The following is a 15,190-nucleotide window of genomic DNA, read 5'->3' as shown; positions in this document are numbered from 1 at the left end:
TGCAATGCATGCGCGTTGCGTAGGCGAGACCTAAAAACGACAAATGCTGTCTATTTTGGAGATATGCAGCAATTGCCGCTAGGTGTAGTCTGATAGAGGTATAAGCCAATGCGAATTATTGCAAGTGTAACAAATAGCATACGATCTGTATGGAAGCATCAAGAGGGTTGAAAGTAACATAAATAACACAATGTATAGAGTAATGGCGGTAAATAATATTAAGCACAAAATAGATCCCACAATTTTTGGACACAAACAAAAGAATGACCGGTGCAATTACAGACAAGTTAGAAATAAACACTTTTTGTGAAGCTAAAAGCATCAGTATAAATGATTGATAATCAAAAAAACTTAAAATACAATTATCAAAGAACACAATTAAATTATGGTGACAGCATAAGATTTATAGCACTAATTTTTTGCATTAGTTATATTTAGCATGAGACTCACATGGGTTGGTGAGTAGACCAATTAGTGCTATAAATCTTATGTTGTCACCATAATTTAATTGTGTTCTTTGATAATTGTATTTTAAGTTTTTTTGATTACCAATCATTTATACTGATGCTTTTAGCTTCACAAAAAAAAAAAGTGTTTATTTCTAACTTGTCTGTAATTGCACCGGTCATTCTTTTGTTTGTGTCTAAAAAATTGTGGGATCTATTTTGTGCTTAATATTATTTACCGCCATTACTCTATACATTGTGTTATTTATGTTACTTCCAGCCCTGAGGAAGTCGTATGGGTTAATCCCTTCGAAACGATGAAACGCGTTAGAGGAGTGGAAGAATCTTGAAAATAAAGAAAGAATTGAAGTCTTTGCTGGATATGATTTATTCAATATTCATATTTACTCATAGCGGGTGCAGCAATAATATTTAATTGTTTCTATCAATCTTAGATTGAGCTTTTTTGGGATCTTGGGTGGTGTTCCCAATATTGAGGGCACCGCTGTTGACCTTGGTTTTTTCAATTCCGATATTGTGTAATATTGTTGGTAGCGCCAATAGCCTTCATACACCCAAACAATATTTATTGCATCAAGAGGGTTGATATGATGGTTACCACAGTAGATACAAAATCATTTCCACTTAGATACGTAGCAGTCCCTTGTAGTAGGTCTTCTAGCTTCCTTAATGATATTCATACGTTCTGGTGGAAGGTTCAAGTAACCAAACTCTAAGATTTCAGGAGCCAGATCGCAAGGTTCAGCTGTTTGGGATCTGGGGGTCTGATTTCTCCATGGCTCTGTGTGAGGAGACTGGAGGTTAAATGCAGCTTTTGATGCGGACCCAGAGATAGCTCCAACAGGGTTGTGAACCAAGGTTGGAGTGCCCACGTGGTAGAGGCGGAAAAGCATAGGCAAATATCCCTGACCAGTTCATCCATAGTGCATTGTCCTTGGATTGCAGGTGTGGGTACCTGGATTCGAAGCTTCAGCATTTTGCGTTTTGGTATGTGGAGAACAGGTTTATGTGAGGTGTAGGAAAGTGGGTTTCTGTTGCAGTAACCCCCCCCCCTCCTCTTTTTGCCAGACTACTGATGCACTTTCATTTGATGTTCCCTGGGTCCCGGCAAATCGGGTTCCCAGGGCCTGTGTTCTTTCCCCAAAACAAACCCAATTGGCATCTCTAGCCACAGGTCAGCCCCTGGTAAATGGTACCCAGGGCACTGTGACCAGGGAAGACCTCTAAGGGCTGCAGCACTTATTGTGCCACCCTTAGAGGTCCTGTACCTGCCTACCTACACCCACCCACCCACACACAGGCTGTGTGGGTGGTGCTGAACAAAGTGAGGAGTCGACATGGCACACATCCCTGTGTAAAACAAAAGAGCAAGCTGGATTGCTTGTGATAAAACCGTGTGCACTACTGGCACAACAAATTATTCAATCCTACTCAGTAATTTAAATGTTCAAGTTGACATTCTTACACAATTTTCAGCATTATCTGCATTTTTCAGTTCTGATGGCTGGCGTTTTTAGCATGTGGTTCCTCATTCATCACCTGTTCACTTTCCACGGTGAACGGTGCTGTATATATCTTTAAAACATAAGTTTATAACTGTGGTTTAACCTCCGGGTGTTGGGCTATAACTTGCTCGCCCCAGCATTAATCAAACACTACATTCTTTATTTTGCATTACAGTGGCCCCTGAAGAAGGGACCTCCGTGTCCCGAAATGCATAGGGCACTATGACATCAAGTGGAATTGCCGTCAAAAACCTGTGATTAAATGAAAATTCTAAACTTTGTTTGTATATGATGTATTATGTTACATATTACACTTGAAATTGTGATTCGATGGTTTGTAATCATTCAATTCATTAATAAGAGTTAAACTATAATTCCTGTGGATTCATTTATTTTTGTTATGCCAGTCGTTTAAAATTGTGTAAAAATGTCAAATTGAACAGTTATATTACGGCGCCCTGCACCAAGCCGCCACCTGCGCCACTGCGGGTGTACTTGGGGTGCCGACTCGGATCCCCCTTGTCCTAAACCCAACACCAGGAGCTTTTCTCCCACAACCTTGTGGCCTGCTCGTGAGCAACCACCAACCGGAGGCCCGCCATTGGATAACATTGAGCCTCAGCACTCTGCACCCGACCGCCCTAGTGCCGCTGAGTGTGCAGCATTGACCCTGGGTGAACACTTGTTCTAAACTTTGACTACCAACTCCTACAAACTTCTACTTACCTGTAAACCGAACTAAATTTCCTTCCATACGATTGCATAGACTGCTTTTCTTGAAAATTGTTCTAAGTTGGAGTTGGTTCTGTATGAAAACTTGGAAAAACTACAAATGTACAAAAACTGATTTACTTACCTTTTGTCTAGGAGATGTCTCGGTGCGATATCTAGGCATATCACACCGATCAGCAAAAGTAACTTAAAAAGTAATCTGAAAAGTAACTGAAAAGTAATTTACCTGTATTACAATCAACTGCATTTGAATCTGCATTCAATTGTAAAACACTGCATAAGATTTTGCAGAGCATTTTTTTCACTTACATGCACCAGGCTTGGTTCTAGAAATAAAAACTAAATATTTTATATACAAACAAATTGGTCTGAGTTCAGTCTTTAACCGTGTGACATCATTTGCTGATTGAGTGTGTACAACAAACGCTTAACACTACCCTTTGAAAAAGCCTTACTGCTCGCCCACAATACCACAAATAGCGAGTGAGGCGCTATCCACTTTTACCTCTGCCTACCTTTGGGGTCCCACTGGACTCTGCACACTATTCCTAATTTGGTATAGTATACACAGACCATGTTCCTACACCCCTCGATACTGCATTTTCCAATAAATGGCCATGTAGTCATAATTGATGAAACAATATGCATCAAGCGTTAAAATGGTGCTAGGCAGATATGTATATTTTCCTGAACGTCCAATCACGAGGTACCTAAAAACTACACAGTGCAGATTATTTTCCTGTAACCAGCTAACATAAGTCCCGCAGATGAAAAGTGAACTGTTAATGGTGTCTTAAAGAGGCTCCAGCCTAAAGGATTGGACAGCCCTTTGAGACATATAGCTACTTTGCCATAACAAGAAGTAACACAATGGCTCCACCTACTGCACACAACTGATATTACAAAATGAGAGCTTACAAAGGTAAAGCAAGAGTAAATGTAAACAAGCAGGAGAGGCTGTGGCGTAACCTCCACAGCTGCCGACTTCAGACCTGGGAAACCAGGTTCCATTCTAAGCATAGGTAGTGCCTTTAAAACATAAATACATGACTATCGATCACAAATTCACAATTGTGTGAATGCCAATAAACTAAAAAAATATCCAGCAGGAATAGCAAAGGAACCATGAACATAGAGGGGGGAGTGGAGAAGAGTGCCAACAGCAATAAAACAAAACACTACTACGTTTGTGCAAAGCCAGTAAAAGTTAGAATAAACAACAAAAATCAGCACAAAGCAGGTGCAGAACGACAAACAGAAGCACCGATTACAGATTCTGCAGGGAAACAACCTGCCCGAAGTAAAAATAAGCCACACGCAGGCCAACAAAAAGAAAAGAGTGCTCTCCAAGTCCCATAAATTAACAAAGAGTAATAGCACATGTAAAAGGGGCAGTCCTCAAGGGAGGTTACAAAAGTAGAAAAAGGAGGGACTACTAAGCATATTAGCCAATCAATAGCAGGCATTTAGCAAGGACAGTAAGAATAACCAATGAAAGATGGGCTTTTTTTTCAAGCCCATATCCTAGATACAGCATGTCTCGAAGAGACAGTGAAAGCGCTGTCTAGGCGAGACCTAAAAATCCTAAGCATAGCCTGGTAAAGATGTACATACAGTTAGAATTAAAACCAATCTCATGTTTTTTTTACTCAAGTAAAAGCAACAATATTTAAGTCCACTTTTAACAAAGCCATTTGCCAAGTTAGGGTCAAGTACTAACAAAGATTTCCAAACCAGAGGGAGGCACTGTAGAAAGTACTATGTCATTGTTATTTATTGTATTTGTATTGGTCTATGAATGTAAATGTTGTCTTGTACTTTTATGATTTTAACTAATCGATTAAAGTGGATTGATTGATACTATGTCATGTGCATGAGCTGTTCCTTGAATGGACTTCAATACAAATGTAGTAAAGCCAATGGCTCTAAAGCAACATTGAACAGAAAAAATAAATTAAAGTTCAACTTTGAAGAAACTTTATTAACAAGTAACGCACAGCACCCAATGAAAAACAATTAACTTGGTAATGTAAAACTACTATGGACACAAAATACTATTAGCTGTTCTAAGATGAGGTCCAAAAGTCCTCATTTGACAGTTTGGTTGTGTTTCCATACAAATGTAGACTGCCAGACAATCCATGCCAGCCCACATCATAGGCCTGTAACTGAAAATTCAATCTTTCCAACCACCACATTTATGATCATTGCTTTGTACTAAAGTAAAACATTTTTGGCGCCAGCATGCATACAATAATACTCACTTGCTGCGTATTTGACGGCAGCTCTCAATGTGAGTAGTGGTATTCTGGTGTTGAATCCAATCCTGATAAAGCAAACAACATTCACATACTTCCTGTTAATGTTGCAGCACAGTGTAACAAGCAAACATTTTAAAAAAACTACTTTTAAACCAGAAATAGTGTAAAACATGGTTGTGTTTTTGCAGCTGACATTACTATTATTCAAGTTAACTTGTTGAAATGAACTGCTAGCTAGAAAATTAGCTCCAGACAAATTATATATTAAACATGGCGAGGATTTACTAACACCTAAACTGATAATTAAGGAACAGGTAGAATGTCTGCAGGAACCAATAACCTAGGATCAAATGTATTTTAGTTCTTGAGGTTGAGGGTCAAGACCCTGGGGGTAAAGTGCTTTACTGCATGATGCAATGACAGGAGTGAAAATTAAAATTACACATTCATCAGGATTTAATGCATCAAAATACAGGTAAGAGGAATTCAGCATGCAGTATCGAATAGTCCAGTACAGGCAGCTGATGCAGTTCATATAAGATTTGTAAGAAAGTGCTAAGGTCATGCCTAAAAAGTATGGGTTGGCTTAGCCAGTTTGAGGTGTACCAGGAAAGCATGCCATAATTTTCACACATTTCTGGAGAAAGACTGTGGGGAGAGGTATTTGAAAATCTGGGAGTGTCCAGAGATGTGTTGCAACAGGTACCACCTGTTGAGATTAAAATTTTCCATTTGGTTGATATTTGTTCAGCTATTGGAAAGAGAGGGAAGGTCAGTGAGGCCTGTTGCAGTAGAGAACTTCAATTACAATAACATTTGGGGGCAAAAGCAAACAAGACCGTAAGCAAATTCGGAAGAGTCAGGGAGAAGATTAGGCAATGTAGCTATAAAGGAAGGCATTTGGGCATTCCAAAACAAAATTTGAGTGGGTCTGTGTCAAAAGAGAAATATAAATTTAGTATTACCATGTCCTCGCCAACATTTCAGTATTAATGGGATGAAGGTACTACAGTTCGAGGATATTGTTCGTAAAATTTAAATTCTGTGTAACAGCTAGGAATATGCATTGAGATACATTTGTTCTACTGAGTAAAAGCTGCTGAATTTTAGAGTCCGAATAAGGGGGTAGGGTAAACCCTGCTGATTACTTAGAAGTAACCCTGGGTGGACAACTACGCTTGCGTAGTTTGTGCTTCTTTGTGCTACGCGAATTGCATGTAGCACAGTGCAAAAACACGTAGCTGGCATTTTTTGCTCGCTCACGGTCCTCAACGCCAAGTTGGCGACCGCGAGCGAGCAAAATGACATCCCGGCGAGACTTTTTCCTCGTTCGCAATCAGCAACATCAAGTTGCCGATTGCGAGCGTGGAAAATAAGCCTCCCGGCGAAATTCTCAACGCAGGGAGGTCAGGTTTCTCATTGCGAGTGGTCGCGTATGCTCGCAATGAGAAACTACCAGTGCGCGTTGAGAAAGCTGCCGCTCGAGTAAAAAGCTACTCAAGCACCAGAAAACGACAGATCGCACTGTGCAAGATGCCGTTTTCAATGATTGCACAGTGCGGACAAGCATCCGGCACTGTGCAATCATCACGAAAAGCGCACTACGCAGTTCGCGTAGTGCTACGAGTATCTCACATAGTGCGAAGTGCACTTCGCGTAGCTACGCGTAACGCCACTACACGAATTACGCCCAGGGTTACTTAGAAATAGTTTTATGGTGTGATGAGGTGCTCGCACAAGTTAGGATTTCAGGGTCGCAAATTACAGTATAGATAGAGGATTGCCTGGCAATCTGGGGTTTGGGGGTGGACATATGGAGATTTACAATTCCTTTCAGATGGGTTGTCCACATCGCAGAGGTTTTCTGTATCATTAAGCTTTAGGTATGGCATGTATCAGTCTGTTCAAGATGCTGGGGAGCTCTGTCACACACCTCTAATAGCTTGGAAAATTCAACGTTACTTTACTGAAAATGTTAGACTGGATAAATTAAGTTTAAAGTAACAGTAGATAAGTACCATTAAACTTAAAACTTGAATGTCAATCAAGCTGAAAGATGAAAAAGTAACATACCTCTAATACAAGTTCATCTCATCATCTATTACTAAAAACATAAGTACTGCAATATCTCTGCACATGTGCTGAATCCTGAAAACAATTTAAATAAGTAAAAATCCCAAGCTACAAAGAAACAGACAGAAAAGTAAGCTTCAGTTGTGTGCCATTAGTTATAGTAAAAGGGAGGGGGGTGGGGGGGAAATCACTAGAAAATTAGAGTTTATTTAAAGTTCACTGTTTCTATGTGCATAGAAGGAAGAGAAAAAAACTGCCCCTTCGCTTTAGGGCACACAACATCCATAACCAGTAGCACAAAGGGACTAGGTTCCGCTTTCTTGATTAGTGAAGGATGTAAAAAGAAACTTTCATTCAAATAGCTATTATGGGGAGGGCAGGGCAATTAGGAATTTAACAAAGATATTCATGATGGAGAATTGGGTGTTACATGCACGTAAATTTTAACTCTCCTATACGAAATCTTCATTAGTATTCATAACCATTAGATAGTAACCTCATTTCTGTCCAAATGTTGTGGGAGACCCAAGCAAAAGTTAAGACTAAACAGAGCAGCAGGAACATGTAGCATATTGAAAAAACTGAGCTACTTGTATGCCACTTTGTAGACAAGATTGGGACACGAGAGTTAAACTGTCCTACATCCCAAACATGGAGAGTTCTACTTCCTCGCCTGACCTCTAAAATGTATTCACAGATATTCCAACCTTCCAATAAATAACTAATTGAAAAAAAAGATAGCTAATCCCATAATCCAAAGGTTCAGGTGCTACCCAGTATGCACACTAGGTATTAATAATCACCTGGGCAGGTCAGTATGGCAGTTGAAATAGCTAAGTTTTTAAAAATATACTTGAAATAACAAGAAGAATTAATGTTGGTCAAGTGCAGCTCAGCTGAACAACATATGGAAATACCCAAAGAACCATACCCTGAAGAAAGAGAAGTGCAAGAAGGCAAAAGAAAAAGGGAAACATCAGGTACTATTAAAACAGAAGTGTTGACTTTAGTCTTAAAGGCGATGGGGCACATAAAAGAGGAACTCCTGTCATCCAAGTAATGTGACTAGAGAATGAAATTTAGCAGCCCTACTTCTGAAGGTCAAATATACCTGGTTTAGTAATACAAACCATTCTGAATAGGAACAAGAAAATTAAAACTACACACAAACTATGAGTGGAAAATAAAACACTGGCTTATCTTTCTCTTGAAGTTGGGATTTTTTTTTTTTTTTTTTAAAGCCTATTGCAACTAGAGAAACTGATCTAGGTCAACCAAATTCAATCAGACATTTGAAGTCATAAGTTAGAGCTGTGCCCCTGGGGGGGTGCATGAACAAAAACTAAACATGTGCCTGCAGAGGATCTTCGATTAAGAGAATTTTTTGGGGGCAAGCCTAGATGTATCTGTTATTAGTAACAGAAAGGACACCATCCTCCTGGATGATTCAAGTACATTAAGTGTTCTAGGCACTGCAGGCACGAGAGATGTTGACCAATAATCTACTGAGCAGTTGGGGAGCAGCCAAAGGAGCAAATACACACTGTAACACTGAGTATATTTAATGGTTGGGTTCTTATCTGTGAAGTTGCTGGATCCTCCAAACTTGGAAGATGGAAATCTAGTTCTGAAAGTACAAGTAATATCACTCAATGAACAAAATAATAAGTCTCTCAAGATTAACAGCAGGTTTGATCAGTTGAACTGCTCACCTGGGCACTATTGACACCATTATGCAGCTGTAGCTTTTTTATTATACACTATTATACAATATGGTCTGAAAATGCACGAGTGCCCAATTTTGCTTACTAACTGTGGTTCAGTTTGAATTGGAAAATTGTTTTGTTTCCGCTTCAATCTGCTGAGAATGAAGTGGAATATATGAAGTAAATGCTTAAGCAGAAAACACCAAAGCAGCATAAATCACTTAATTCTAGTGGCTCTCAAGTCGTACTCAGTTGATGCTCACAGAGGATCTTGAGAGCTTTCTGCAAAGAGCAACCTTTACGATGTCAACAGTATTTTAAAGTATATCAGAATATGCGGAACAGTTAGTGTTGCGTTTAATTCTCTAAAAATAAACTACTTATTTGGATACATTGTATACATTGTATACCTTTAAGAGAACAGAGGAAAAACCTACCTTTATTTAAATGTGTTTTTGGAAGATCCTGCCATTCACAAACCTGTTCGGCTGTTCCTAACTCCATCTCAGTCTCTATTCTTATCTTTCCTGCCCCTCGAAACTTTAAGGCAAGCTTAAAGACAAAGCACTCAACAGGCTTTGGGAACTTTTGTGGTCCGGGGGCAGTCAGTGGTTATTGATCAGTATCTGTTGGATACGGTTTATCACTAATATCTCAATGCCACAATATTGGCCACTCCAACTGGCTAGCAAGGTAATTATCGGAACACACAAGTGTGCAAAACAATGGCAATAAGTCATGGCACACTCCAGGAGGTGAAATTCGAGCTTCAGGGTTAGAAACAGATTCAGTAAGTAGGGCTCCATTTGGAAGACCAGTAGACCATTTTATGGTTTATGTAAAATTTAATTATGACTTACTCTGAAGGAAAGGACCACTCACGTAAGGTAACACCACCTCCTCCAGAGTTAGTACCATACTCTGTAAGCTCCGAGATGTGTTGAGCATGGAATAAAAGTCATTGTACCTAAGGCTGTACACTTCAGGCCCAAGGAACACTGGGGCACACTCTTCAGGTGTGCCTAGCTCAACAGGCTTCGATGGCACAGTAAGCGAGAACAGGTCATGGGCACTGGGTACACCTGCATGAGGACATCTTCCTGGTGCAGGTCTACCTGAAAGTGAGGAACTGGATTCTTTCGGCACTGGGAAGGTGAATAATATTGGTCAAGCCTCCTTGCGTACCTTGACTCGGAAACATTAGGCCTCCCTTCCATTTGTTTTCTGCCCTATCCTTTACTCCAGTTAGTTTTACATTTCCTGCTTTTACAGAGCCCTTTCCTGCTTGGAAGTGGGGCAACTGGGCGAGTTTAGGTTTTTTCTTTACAGGCTGGGGGATCCTAACTGCTCGATCTGTATTAAATACTAGTTAGCTTTATTAAACAACGATACACCGCTCTGGGATAATCCTGCTTCTACCTCAGTTTTTCAGGACTCTCTGTGTAAGGCTTGAGCATGACATGGGGTTCTGATGTTAGGCCAGCTGTATGACCTGAATTGCCTCAGATTCTATTCATGACAAGATGCATATGAGCTTCCTTGTCATTTTTTAAAGTATTTACAAGTGAGAGACTATATCCTGTCTGGATGCGAATACTCGCTTGACATGGAAGGCTCAGAGCGAACGTATTATAAACCAGGCAGGAAACCATCGATCAGCGTGGTGGGCAAAGTCTTTTGTCGATCTACTGCAGATGACACTGCGTTATAGGCAGCAAAGTGGAGTCGGCTGCTCTCTGAGATCCTGGCGTCAAAAATTCAGAGGGCACTAGAGATAGTCGATCATTCCGGACACTCCATTCACTTAAAGTTTCAACAGCTTCGAACAATCAGTTGATATGGCGTTCATCACTGAAACCTGGGCAAATAGCACCTCTGATCTTGACCTGGTCCTAGCCATACCTCAAGGATTTACAATTATAAAAAAATGACAGACAAGACAAATGGGAAGGAGGATTAGCGATTATAGCCAACAATTCTCTGGAAGTAAAAGGCTCCCCGGCAGGAAGCAGCTCTCACTGCGAACTACTTTCCTTTCGAATCATATTAAGCGCTAATTTCACCTTCAAACGGCACGCTTCTTTACAGACCTCCCAGCTCGAAAAGTAAAAACAAATTAGGAAATCATCAGCCCTATAATATAATCTAGCACTGACTCAGAGGACTACTGTATATTAGGTGATTTTAACTATCACCTCGAAAACTTAGAAGACCACAACACATTATCACCAATAGAGATGATGGCCAATGCCTTGTTGGATCTGAAATTCATGCATCCTACACATGCCGGCCACACACTGGATGGATTATTCACATCCAACCCCCACCTCAAACTACTAGATTCTGCCAATTCCATGGTCAGATCACAGAGCCATCCTGTTCACTGTTACCACCACACATCACATTACCAGCATGCACATATCACATAAGATAATCAAAGAATGTAATTGGAGGAATATAGCCCCCAGCAGATGCAATGCACTTTAGCAGCCTCCAAACCTGATCTAAAATCAGAGGCAAACCTAGCAACAGGCAGTTTTAACAACTGGATCAAACCCGCAGCGAACTTGCTAGCATCAGAAAAAAGCGCCACCAGAAATCCGAGCCCTGGTTCTGTGATGCCCTACGCAAAAAGAAACATTTGCAGAAAAGCCGAGAGACGCTGGAGAAGTAACTACACATTAGTCGACAAAACCTCATACTACTCCCAATCATTGAGTAGCTATAAAAAGATGATACTGGACAAGAAAAGCAAATACTTTTCAGATAAGATCCAGCAGGCAGGCAACTCCACCAAAGCACTTTCCACAACACTGAAGACACTAGTTAAACTTCCAGAACCTCAAAAAAAAGGACTTTAGTGTAGCTTTCTGCAACCAACTCGCAGCGTATTTTAAGGACAAGGTGCAAACCATCTTTGCATCTCTCACAGAGTGGGACGACGGCATGGCAGTCACTCTCGCCACAACTCCCCCACGTCCCATTAATGTATTAGACTCCTTTGCTTCACCCAGCATAGAACAAGTCTCAGACAATCAAATCCATATAAATCCGGAGCACCCTCGACCCCTGTCCACCCAATATATTTCATATGGCACTGGGACATGATAATTAGCGAACAACTTCGCATACTCTTTAATTCAATTATCACCTCAGGTGTCTTTCCAGACTCTTGGAAGAAGATGTCAATTCTTCCTTTACTGAAAAATCCCAATTTAGATCCCACGAAAATTGCAATTACAGACCAATAGCAAGGATTTCCTTCCCGGACAAGGTTTTAGAAAAAATTGTCAACTCCCAGCTAATGACCTTCATCTCCTCTGCAGACCTACTGGATTCCTCCCAGTATGGTTTACAAAAAGGGAATGGCACAGAAACTGCCCTAATCATGGCAGCAGAAGAGATGCGGGCAATACTGGACACAGGAGCCAAGGCCGCCTTGATCCTGTTGGATCTATTGGCGGCTTTCGACACCGTGAACCACGGTATTTTAATCAAAAGGCTCCAAGAGGTAGGAGTCAAGAACGCAGCTCTAAAGCTGATCAAATCCTATCTGAACAAAAGACAGCAATACGTTCAGATCGGAGACTCCTGCTCAGAGCGGTTTACGCTGCCATGTGGGGTACTGCAGGGCTTCTCATTAAGCCCCACCCTGTCTCACCTTTATGGGACCCCTTTAGCTAATATCAGGAAATTCGGCTTCACATGAAGATCTTACGTGGATGACACCCAAATTGTGGTGTCCATTTCAAGCAGTCGTGAAGAAACAGCAGATTGCTTTAGACAATGCATGTCCCACATATATCAATGGATGGGGACAAATTGCCTTAACGGAACCAGAGGTCCTCCTATTGGGATTGGACACCTTATTCTGGTCACAGAACCGGTGGCCTCCCAGTATGGGAGCTCTCTCTTCCCCAGTGCAAAAAGTGAGGAATCTAGGCATCTTCGACGACAAACTGTCCTTCCAGCACCAGGTCAACAAAGTAGTCTCTCTGGTGCTTTTAACTTTAAAATTAATCAGAAAGTACGCACCTTCATTCCCCCTGAAGCAGTAAAAACACTAGTAAAGGTTCTGGCCATGGCCAGACTGGACTATGGAAACGCCCTAGGCCTTCAAAAACAGCACATGGTCAAGCTTCAGCGCGCACGCCAGAATACTGCTAGACATCGCCAAACTCCAGCCCATATCAGAAGGCTTGAAAAAACTCCACTGGCTTCCCATGAAGAAAAGAATAGATTTCAAATCCCTATGTCTGGCCTACAAAGCTGTACATGGAAATGGACCAATATTTCTGAAACACCACCTCATCTGGTACCATCCACCAAGACACCTACGCTCAGCACAGAGCAAACTCCTCCAAACACCGACATTTTAAAAAGTCCCCTGGGGTGGAAGAAGCTTTGTCCTAGACATTGTGAAACTATGGAAATCGCTCCCGATAATCATCAAGAGCTGCCCAACTCTGCTCGGATTCAGAAAGCTAATAAAGACCTGGCTTTTTTTCAAACTAACTTAAACCATCCTCAACTGGAACTATGGCATTCTTTGCCGGAGAGCGCCTAGACGCCCTCGGGCATTCGTGCGCTATATAAAATCTTAAAATCAAATCAATCTGCATTATACCCAGGATAAAATCTATAGATGGGGAGTCAACATTGCCTCAGATAAGACCAGAAGCCCCAAATGCAACTTTCCAGCAGAGGAAATAGTGAACATGTTCAGGTCATGTCCTGTTTTTCAAGAATTTTGGGCTGAAGTGATTAAGTTGATGTCTTCTGGCTTGGGACATCAAGTTTTATTGTCTACTAAAGAGATACTGTTGGGAGATACATTTGAGTATGAGGGAGGCATCAAGTGTCTTATTACAATAATGTTAGTTCGTGCCCGGCTATGTACTGCAAGGTCATAGGTCTCTGACTCCCCAAAAAGCTGTTGAGTGGTGTGCCCTTATCAATAAGATTTAGGAGCACGAATTAACATTGACTAAAGTCAGAGGTCCGTCCAAGATCTGGATCAATCTCAGTTGGGATCTCTCAAGCTTTAACAGCAAATGTTTTATTCTCATCTCATCTAGCCATCCAGTTTTAGTCTGCATTTTCTGCTTCTATCTATGCTTCCAGCTTTGGATTATGTTGGGTACCTTTTAGGACTATGAATTTTTTTAGTGCAGTTTCTTTTTAATATATTATGATCATTCTATTTTGAATAATTCTGACTTGCAAATAATTTTTAAAAAGTGAAGCAGAGCAGTCAGTGGTGCAACCAGCCCCCCTCGTTCGCCAATAATTTGATCTGCAATGCACTTCCTCTATGCTGCCACTGCTTTCAAGCCCGATCGCCACTTTACAATGGATTTGGCAATAGGGATATTGCCTACGTTCAAAGATGGCTTTGACCAATACAAGCAACAGGACTACCTTCTTTGCTTAGTTGAATAATGATACAATATATTGGAAATATATAAAATATTATTCCAAAATGGACGCACAATGCAATGCTTACTGGAAGGCCATATTGCATCTAAATAGGATGGAAACATTGGGACTTTAAAACTACTATACACCATTTACACATTAATTCCAAGTTGACTACCCTTTTTCTATTTCAAGCATATGCCCACCACATTTTTTCATTCTACTTTTGCTCCTATACCTTTCTTGCATAGGATTGTCAGTGGGTGGATAAATGGATTGACGAGTGCAAGGATGAGTGAGTGCATGTATGAGTTACTCTGTCGAAACTGCAGTGACTTACTTATAAGCAAGGCCTTTCGACCTTTGCGATGCTATTTCACACACTGGATTAATTTACCAACACACGTTTATTGTTCAACTAAGTTTTCTAACTTAGGCACTCTTACAAAGATGGGAAGGCTGACATATAGGCAAGTTACAGCAATAACTATGTTGTGGCCCGTTTCAACCTTTACAGTAGTGCTGCAATCCCCATTATGGCTAATGTGCTGCCCACTGAAAGTTTTTATTCTAAAGTGTTAACCAGTGTAAGTTACTGCTATTACAGAAAACATTACTTCCATCTAGTACAATTGGTAACCATATCTTGCAGCTAAAGGAAGCTGTCATGGACATCCCAAAGGGAGTAATGTAGACTCCTGTAGGAAAACACTTCCACTAGTAGCCCACTGGCAATATCAAATGCCTACATTTTAAAACAATGACAGTAGTCTCATCTTAACCTGCTCTACACTGTAAATACCTTAACATTCACTAGTGTTAGTTGAAAAGATTAAGGCCATAAGCCCATTTTTGGAATTCCGATTCCATCAATAGTACAATTGAAATTATTGGTCCACAACAAAGTGTCAAATTTCGGTTCTTTTCTTCTTACACAGATACCTTGCTCACGCCTACCCCTGATGAAAATTCAATCCCTAACACAAATAACAGAAAATAAAGCAGCTCAAAGAGCTATTTGCATTCAA

General features: G+C 40.7%; 1 protein-coding gene across 4 annotated transcripts in view; it reads right to left on the bottom strand.

Annotated features, from left to right (window-relative positions):
- ZNF638 (zinc finger protein 638) overlaps nt 1-15,190 on the bottom strand; it is a 994,232-nt gene that overhangs the window by 905,106 nt on the left and 73,936 nt on the right. For all 4 annotated transcript variants that reach the window (XM_085642741.1, XM_085642742.1, XM_085642740.1 and 1 more), the window contains one exon: nt 4,969-5,030. In XM_085642741.1, coding sequence (XP_085498867.1) covers nt 4,969-5,030 — 62 coding nt within the window. The remainder of the gene's footprint in view (nt 1-4,968; nt 5,031-15,190) is intronic.

This window comes from Triturus cristatus, chromosome 2_2 (assembly GCF_964204655.1).
Source record: "Triturus cristatus chromosome 2_2, aTriCri1.1, whole genome shotgun sequence".
NCBI lineage: Eukaryota > Metazoa > Chordata > Amphibia > Caudata > Salamandridae > Triturus > Triturus cristatus.
Note: the sequence above shows the minus strand (reverse complement) of the source record. Positions and strands in the feature narration are given on the sequence as shown.